This window comes from Eublepharis macularius, chromosome 14 (assembly GCF_028583425.1).
Source record: "Eublepharis macularius isolate TG4126 chromosome 14, MPM_Emac_v1.0, whole genome shotgun sequence".
Lineage (NCBI taxonomy): Eukaryota > Metazoa > Chordata > Lepidosauria > Squamata > Eublepharidae > Eublepharis > Eublepharis macularius.
Window position 1 is genome coordinate 38,622,869 of NC_072803.1, and position 9,473 is coordinate 38,632,341.

A 9,473-nucleotide genomic window follows, 5' to 3' on the forward strand; every position below is an offset into this window, starting at 1 on the left:
TGAAGCTCCGGTATCTATGAGGAGAGTGGCAGGCTTCTTCTTTTCCCCGGGAGTCCCGATCCCTGCCTTCACTGTCGGTCTCCCCCATGTGTCCGGCTTTAGTTTGGCAACTATGCCCACGGAAGGAGACTGGGACTCGGGGCAACCCTATGCTGATCCTGCACTCTGGTCGGTGGAAGCGGCGCTTCCTCTAAAGGGGTTGTTGGGGCTCGGGCGCTCCCGGACTGCAGCTATCGGGGGACTCGAGAAGGGAGGGTCTGGCGGTAAAGGGGGCGCTGACGGGGGTACTGGGGGCTGCTGCTGGTCTTCCCACTCCATGATCGCCTTCATTAGAACGGACGTGGGCTTTCCGTCGAAGAGCTCCATGTTCGCTCCAATGTTTTTGAGGCGCATCCAAAGTTCCCAACGGAGGGAGTCCCTGGACTGGGGCGTGCTGCCTCGGTCCCGGTAGCCCTCGTGGTCGCCCTGCGGTGCTCCCCAAGCATTAGACTGATCTGGAGGCGGGTAGACCTGATGGTGGTACGGGTGCGATGCTCGCGAGTGAGAAGGGGCTATGGGTACATCCTGCAGTCGGGGCTCGTGGGGTCCTTGCTGGGAGGAGGAACTGTAACTCGGGGCGGGTGCAAAGGAGACTCCCGGGCGGTAGTCCCTTGGTCCTCTTCCCCGGTTAAAGCTATTGCTCCGTCCCCTCAGGATTCCTCCCCTTGCCTCCGGATACGGGCTGCGTCCCTGTGGTCGGTATTGAGAGTGGGGGCCATGATTGGCATAGGTGACTGCACTTATCGGCTCGCTCTCCTTCCTACGAGAGGCCGGGGGCTTCACATGGCGGATGGCGCCGGTTTCTCGCAACAGGCCAGCAATGCTTCTGATGCGAGCCTCCAGGTCTCCCCATGAGATGCTCCCGGGCTCCACTCCTGCTAGTGCTAGGCGGGTGGTACTATTGAGTCCATCTAAGACTGCTCTCCTGAATTCTAATTCGTCAAAGTCGGGTACATCGCTGGCATCCAGGTCCACTTCGTCTGCTAGCTCTGCAAGAAGCTGTTTCCTAGCTAAATATGCCTCTGGGTCCTCCCCAGGTTTCTGGGACTCCGCAATATACAGGGCTTTCAAACTCTTGGTGGGCCACAGGAATGCACAAATTTCTTTAATTGCTCCGTACTGACTGCGGGTGGCTAACCTTCGGTTAGAGATATAGGCATTCAGGGCCGAGACTATTTCAGGGGCAGCGCATTGGCGAGCCAGTTGGGCTACATCGGAACCACTAGCGGAAGGCTGAGAGGTGGTCACATGGGTGAACCACTGGATGGCTGTGTCTCGGTTTAGGGGTCCCATACGGTCTGCTATGGCTTGGAGCTCATCGGGCCTCCAATTGCGAGTTTCCTTAACGACCCGGTCTGTTTTCCTGCCATCCTCGTCCATGGATACAATTTCCTTGGTGGCTATTGGGTGGAGGGGCTGTGGGGCTTCCTCGGGCTGGGGCGAAGGAGGTGACCAACTGTCGGTACTACCTTCGGGGAGGGCCAAGAGGGCTGCGGGATGCACGGCGGAAATTACGGCCTGCTGCATTCCCAGGTGCTGTTTTAGGGCCTCTAGCTCCCTCTTACAAGCGGAGTGGTCTGCTGCGGCTATCTTTGCGACCTTCTGCTCTGCCATGAACTGGGCAGCATGGGTTAATTTGGCAATTTTCTCCTGACCTTCAATTACTGCATGCTCAGCCATATCGGCACGAGCGGTGGCTACTTCAGCCTTGTGCTGGGCGTCCTGGAGGGCAGCGGCTAGTCCCTGCTTCTCCAGCATGAAGTTAACGCGTTCTGAACGCCACTCGGCTGCTCTTTCCTCATGTTCCTTTTTTTCTCTCCTTAGCTTTTCTATCTCCTGTTCCTGTTCTTCCTGAGCTATCTGTAGTTTATTAATTAGGGACACGCTGTCCTGTAGGGCGGTGAAAAGTGCCCAGGCTCCATACCTATCTTTCTTGCTAGACCTAGGTTTCTCCTTTTCGCAAAAATCTTGGAAGGCGCTTCTGACTATCTGGAGCGGGTCGGGTCCCTTGAAGGAACCGGCTTCCCAGGGGCAATCTCCCTTCTTAACTAGCCACTTCTCCAGGCGGGGCACGGTGGGGGCTGCCCGGTACATTTTTCCTTTTAGTTTAAGGCTGATCCCGGGGGAGGTTAAAGAGTAGATCAGCGACACCAGGGGTGGGGCGATTAAAGCTGCTCAAGGGTTTTAACAACTTCTTCCTCTCTATGTCCCTTTTGGGAGGTTTATCCTTCCCTCAGGTCCTCAAGGGTTTTTACCAGGGGGTTTTAAGGTTCTACTTTTAGGTTCACAAGGGGATTTTTAAGGGTTCTACACTCGGTTCTCCTCCACCGGGGGAGAAGGAAAATTCCTATTCCCGTTTCAAGCTTGCCTACAAGCCACGGGACCAGGAAAAGTTTACTGGCTCAGAGGGTGCTCTCAAGCTCTCTAAGCCCAAGAACAAAAACTTCTCAGTGCTTCCAAGCCTCTGCTCAGAAGCCAAAGCTCAGGGGTCTCCCAAGCCTCTACTCGGAAAACCAAAAAGTGTCCCCAAGCCTCTGCTCAGAAACTGCAATTAAGGGGTCTCCTAAGCCTCTGCTCAGGCAACCAGAAAGGTGCTTCCAAGCTCCTGCTCGGAAGCTACAACTAAGGGGTCTCCTAAGCCTCTGCTCAGAAGCCACAAATGCTCTCAAGCTCTCTGCCCAAGAACCAAAACTCAAAGTGTCCCCAGGCCTCGTGCTCAGAGACAAACGATTAAACTGTCTCCAAGCCTCGACCAAAAGACTAAATGTGCTCAAGGACTGCCTCTGCAAGTCCCCAAGCAAAAGTGCCCAGGAGTAAAACCACGGTACTCCCAAGCGGAAAAGCGCTCAAGAGTTCTAACAATTCCCAAGCAAAAGTGTGCCCAAGAGTCCCACTGACTCCCAAGCAAGGTGTGCCCACGAGTCTGACTTAAAACTCGCAAGCGGAAAGGCGCCCAAGAGTCTAACTTAAAACTCTTAAGCACGGTGCGGCCGGCTGCCGCGGGGCTTCAGGAACCTGGCTTCAGATTCCCAAAGCTAAACTGACTGAACAACCAAACGGACTAACGATCCCTTCACGTTTCCTCCGGAGCGGGGATTGAAGCCTAAGTGCTGGCAGGAACGGGGTTTGGACGGACTTAGGAGAGACGGGGGAGGGCGGAAAAGAGTTTTATATGTGCTGCTTCAGGATATATATATCTATAGAGCCTACTTCTGGGATCCCACCCACATAGACGCGTTTAGGCGGCCCGGAAAGTGGCCAGGAACTTCACCAGTTCAGAGGTCCTCACCCACAGTACACCGGTTATAACGGCTGGAGGGCCTCGCGGTGCACCACAAAAGGCAAGTAGTCCAAAGCTGGCTGAAGGAGGAAATGGGGGAAAAGCCAACCCACAAGATAGAAATGCTCGCTAGAGCCACGCACACTCACACTTTTAATTCCCTAAGCTAAATTGCGCTCTTTACACTGAGGTCTGGAAAATTTTCCTCTAAGTCAGTTCGCTGAAGACACGCGTGTCGACTCACGTGTATTCACACGAACTGGGTTATGCCCGCATTCTCCACCAGTAAACTGTTACCAGAACTGCTCTTTTATTATAATGGGGAATTAGCTGCAGCAGTCTGTAACTATTAATATTAAGCGAGGATCATAACCTATGTTTACGGAGGTCCCGATCCCAGACACTCTAGTGAAAAAAAGAGGCAGACAAGGAGTAAGGTCCAAACACGTGTATTGAGTGTAGCGTAAGCCTAACTTGCACAATCATACAAAGAACATACAAGGTCTAAGAAATATAGCGTAGGAAATACAGAGACATTCGCATTAGCTGGTTCCCAACGATGATCGGGGGAATACTCACTTATCCTGAAGCGAAGCAGAGACACAACAGCGAGGTGGCCCAATGCCGGCACTGGGACCACAGACGGACAGCAAGGAAGTCTGGATAGGGATGGCCTAGGCACCGAGTGGTCTGAGAGACCAGCTTAAATACCCCAAAACGTACCCTGGGGCTGGTGCTGTACTTGGTGGTTCTCACAGATTAAAACAAAGGGTCTAATGGGCTACTGAATGGCTTGGATGGGCCACTTTGGTGATCAGATTGTGATAAGTGACACCTCAGGAAGAGGGGACAAAAGAGGGAGGGGGAAATCCAAGTGGGCTGAAAGGATGTTCCAGCGGACAGGGCTTGTCCTGATGTCATCAGCTTTGGAATGCGGAGGTTTCTTTGAGATGCATTCTCTAAGTGCTTGGGATGGTCGGCACTTAGTTCTTCTCCGGGGCGGCTCCTAAGATATGCAGAGCGGGGCGAGGGGCTCTCGCTGCGGACGTGGTGTGCCCGCTTCGCCGAAATGGCTTCTCAAAGCAGTCTTCTTCCCAGGGTCTTCTGGCTGCCTGAGAACATGGATGCCGGCTGGGCATAGCTGGGGCTGGATAGCAGGCTGCCCGGTAGCGAGGGCAAGCTCGGCGACCGGCCCGCGGGAGGCTCCAGGCGGGGACTGACTAGGGAGCGCCTAGCCAGGCTCGCTGGAGGTTTCCCCGGCTGGCGCCCGGCTGCTAGCAGCGGCTTGGGCCCATATGAGGCAGGCTTCTATGGAGGCAGCGGGAACAACACTTTAAAACACAGTCCAAAGCAGGGAACAGGCATGGTCCGTGGCGGATGGCAAAGCAGGCACGGGGAACACAGTCCAAACGCACACTGGGAAGTCCAGACACAGGTCAGGGCAGGGCTGCCCAGAAAGAGAGTCCTTTTGTGCAGTTAACCAAACATGGAGTCAGTGAACTACACAGTCTATAGCGGCAGCAAGGTAATTGACACGCAGGCAGGAAACTGACACGTGTATCAGAGCACACACGTGCAGAGCAGTCTTTGGTGCAGCAGTGAAACAGTAATGCAGGAAACTTTAACACCGTTCATAGCAGGCTTCAAAGCAGGGGAGGGGGCCTACTTGGCAACACTTTCCCTCCTTGGAATGGCTCATATCTATATGATGTTGTTTGCCATGCTTGTGAACTACGTAACTAAGGCTTGCCCTGGGCACAATGGAGCCCCATCTATGCCTTAGATCCCCTGTAGTCCAGAGCTGCCCTTTCTTTTGATGTGACCTGTCCCCTTCCTTCCTTCAGGTTTTTGCTGGCGTGGCAATGACCAACTTGCCAGGCATCGTGGTCCTGGCCTTTGCCAAGGCCCAGTTGATCCAAATCTTCTTCTTCCGCCTCAACCTCATCATCACCCTGTTGGGTATGCTGCACGGCCTTGTTTTCCTGCCTGTCATCCTCAGCTATTTTGGTAAGCCCACAAGCTCTCCTAGACAGCCTTGTTCCCATCCTGGGCCATGCTCCATAAGGCAGTGGGCAATGAGCTCTCTGGGCAAGGAAGACTGAAATTCTGGGGAAAATAATATTTTGAGAGAAGCAGAGCATGAGAGCCTGTGGCAAAGCAGGGAGGAGGCATCACTTCTGGTGCCCGTCTCTTACAGAGCTTGAGGTGGGGGTGTCCTCGCTTTCCCCACTGCCACAGAAGGCTCCTCTCTCTCATCATTCCTATACCATTACCTGGCTTCCCACTGCCTTTGCAATTTTTTTTTTACAGATGCACTTATCAGCAAGTCCTGTGCTGCCTAAGTCATTTGTTCTGCCCATACTTCAGGCCTTTAAAACTTTTTAAAAAGCATCACTTGCAAGTTCTTCCTAATTGATTTTTTTGTCTATTTAAAAACAATTTTTTAGAGATAAAATTAGTCTGTGGGTGGTATGGGGTAAGGAGTTCCCAGCCAACTGGCATCATGTACAGCCAGCTTCTGCCTCAACTACATAGAATCAGTTTCCCCTGGGCTCAGTCTTGGAGAGGTGAGTGCATTTCCACAACAGATTCACTACTAACTGTAGGGGGACACTCAATGCTGGACAGTAGCTGTCCCATAGAGAGACATCACATTGCACTGATGCTTTCATTAAGGCCAGGGTACATGATGTCACCTCTCTCTCTGGCCTGCCTTAATCTTCTCCCTCCTCCATCACCAGGGCCCAACGCCAGCCAGGCTTGGGTACCAGCACAACAACAGACAGAGGGCAATCTGGCCTTGAGCAACCCCACGTTTGAAGGAAAAGAGAACCAGGCTAACGAAAGCCACTGCCAGCCCTTGGAAACAGGCTCAGATCCCAAGGAAATCCATGAAGAGGGAAAGGGCCCAAACATCAAAAACAGACGGGTTTGGACAGCCCCCACACAGGAGGAGTCAGCTCCCAGAACAGCCTTATCAGTAGACACTGGGAAGGATATACGTCAGTCCTCCACACTGGAAGACAGCCACATCAGCAGGACGGGGCCGGCCTAGAGGAGGACACAAATGCTACTTGCGATGTATGTATGTGGCCAGTATGCACAACAGAACTCTTGCTGCTAGCCCATCCCCCTGATAGTGAGTGGAGATCTCCCTGACAGTACCTATCCAATGTTTTTCAAGCGGTATATGAGGGCTTTATTTCTACCAGACAGAAGAGCAGCTCCTCCTGGTGGAAAAACAGAACAAGCAGCAAATATGGGTTCAGATGGTTTCTCAGCCCACTCCAGAACTCTAGAAACTTTAATTTCAAAAGAAACACTTCTGTCACACTTAGGAAATGTGTAAATGCCACACACATGTATACTTTCAGTGGTGAATTCATCTCAACCACAGGTGCTAAAGTTTCTAGAATGCTGAAATTTTGTAGAAGAGCTGGAATTGCATGGACCACCAGATAAATATATTGGAAGGAGCTGCTCCCGCCTGCCTGTGGCACATCAGTTCCATCATCCATGAATCGTGCACTTTAGGGGTATTTGCATTTCTCTTCCTTCCCAAGATGCTGTCTACATAATTAACATTCAGAGTAGAAACATTTATATTTCTTAATATGCACAATTTGCTATTAAGGCAGTAAAATAAGTTTAAGTTCGATAAGAAAATAACTATTGCATATATTTTAATTTACTCCAAGGTACCAAACTTTCTGCAGGTTTTAAATCTCTAGCAGACAATTTGATACCTAGTGGAGGCTATCACCTTAATTAAATCACTTATTCCATATAAAACGTATGCTGTGTCCTTCTCTCTTGTGGGCTAACATGCTTGGTATAGTTTAGCGTGTTTTCAGTTCTCATATTTATTTAGAAAACGTATATATTGCCTGTCCACGGACCAGGTCTGGGAGACTCACAATGCAACAAATTGCTTATCAGTGCCTCATTAAAGTTTCAAAACTGTACAGTGCTAAGATTTATATCTCAACTCTGAACAGCTCTAAGACCTTAAATAATGAAACCTAAAAACAGGGATCTCTTTACTTAGTGCAAATAATTTATATGGGTTCTCCTGGTTTTAACTCTTCCCATCAAGGCACACAGAGACTTCATTCCCAAGTTTAGTGTTTATTCATTATTGAAATAAACTAACTTTTTAAATAAGGCAAATTAACAAAATATAAAAGATTATTAAAATAAATCCTTTGAATATTGAACAAGTACATGCAAAAAGTATTACCTCTCCTAACATCTCTCAAATAAATCTAACATTGCTTTAAAATCAGATTTACTAATGAAATGCATTGAATTTTCAATAAGGACACATACAAATATTTTTTTCACCTAGATCTTCATGAGATTTCTTTCGGCAAAAATGTAACTCCTTATCTAAGTGGCATCATTTATACTAATTTGCATGTGCTATTTACTGAGAAATATAAAAATATGATTGGTTTTAGATTTAGCTGATTATTAATTTTTCAATCGTGTGATATTCTACTTAGCCAAAAAACGATGCCATGTCTAGGAGCAAGATAAACTGCATAAATCATTAGCAGGTGACAGGAAAAGTTATGTGAGCAGATCATGATTAGACCATTCTAGCACTGAAAGAACCATTTGTCTACTATTTTTAATTGGTTGTCAAAGAAGAACATCTGAGTGGTTATACCTGTTTATAAACTGCATTAAAGTTCATACACCGTTTGCTAGAATACACGTGTACAACTAGGGTGTAATGTGATTTAATCCATATTCTCGTTACAACAGGGTACAAACAGTGAGTACTATAATAAATTACAACCACAAGTATTGTAATACAAAACCACTGGAGAGTACAGGAGATGTGGTCCTATTATGAAGCAAAACCTGAGCTGTACTTTGCTACTGCCACCTTTGCTGAGCTGGAACGTTTTTCTAGGAAGAATCCCAGTCTTAAGCAAGTTCTTTTGCATTAAATTCTCCTGGGCTTGGATTTCAACATAACACATAATGTAGCAGGGTCATATGCCAGTCCCATGACAATACTCTTGCTCACCATTCATCTGATTCTCGTGGACTTAGCCCAAAGCTTTTCCTATTGTATTTCCACTGATCCCTGCACTGCATTGAACTTTGCGGTACTGTTTCCTTTATCCCTTTTCAATATTCTTTTTTTTGTCACCTTCCTTTACATTTTCATGCTTTTCCTTCTCTTCTGAATCTCTGTGTCCTTGATCACTACCTCATGCCACTTCTAAGACTAGCTCTGAGTTGTGCAGTGGAAGGAGGGAGAGGTTGCACTGGCAACAATATTGGGTTATGTATGTGGAACCAAGTTCCAGCTCCCTCCAGCAAACAGCTGCAATTTAAAGGACAAACACCCTCTGAACTCGCAGTTTGGCTTTCTTGAGGACATGTATTTGCTTGCCATCTGAACCACAAAAGAAAGGAAGGACAGGAGAGGGCATTTGCCCCATCCGGAATACTTTTACACATTCCCATCAAACAAAATCCATTATATGCAGGCTTTCCAGCTCTTTACTGATAGGAGAATCTAGTGAAGAATCTAGTAGCCTAGAGTTCCTGATCCCAAAAAGACTTATAAATGGTAAGACCACGCCCCTTAAGATATTTCAGGTGGAAAAATATTAATGAGACTAAGCTGTCGCATTGTTACCTGAAAGTTTGCTTGGCCCCCTACAAAAAACAGAGCATACAATTTCCCCTGATCAATTCAAATTATTATATAGGGGAGAATTTTTATATTATATAGGGGAGAATTATGGCACCCTACCTTTTCTCAAAATTCTAAAAGCGGTTGTAGCCTAGACAAGTTTCAGTTGCCTATAAAAGAGCAGAAAGCTGAAACACAAGAGCAGCAGCATCCCCTTCTGCACTGGGTTTGTGAAGAAAGGAACAAACCCCCACCCTTGGGGGAAGCTGAGGAAGCAAGATGTTCATCAGGAGATCTTCGGATTGTAAGCCCACTCTGACCCCAAGGATTGTTTTCCTCAATAGCATGTCATCATAATTTTATATTTGGTGAATTAAAGGTCTGTCTGCAGTTAGCCTTCATGCTGCTTCAAAACTGGATATTCATGGGTCTCAAGCATTGCTGAGTAATGATCGTGTTCATGGAATGCCTAAAAATGGGGAGGAGAGCCCTGAATGT

General features: G+C 48.4%; 1 protein-coding gene across 2 annotated transcripts in view; it reads left to right on the plus strand.

Annotated features, from left to right (window-relative positions):
* NPC1L1 (NPC1 like intracellular cholesterol transporter 1) overlaps positions 1–7,111 on the plus strand; it is a 44,501-nt gene extending 37,390 nt beyond the window's left edge. For both annotated transcript variants that reach the window (XM_054997765.1, XM_054997766.1), the window contains 2 exons: positions 5,164–5,326; positions 6,061–7,111. In XM_054997765.1, coding sequence (XP_054853740.1) covers positions 5,164–5,326; positions 6,061–6,374 — 477 coding nt within the window. In that variant the 3' untranslated portion in view covers positions 6,375–7,111. The remainder of the gene's footprint in view (positions 1–5,163; positions 5,327–6,060) is intronic.
* Positions 7,112–9,473: the final 2,362 nt, after the last annotated feature.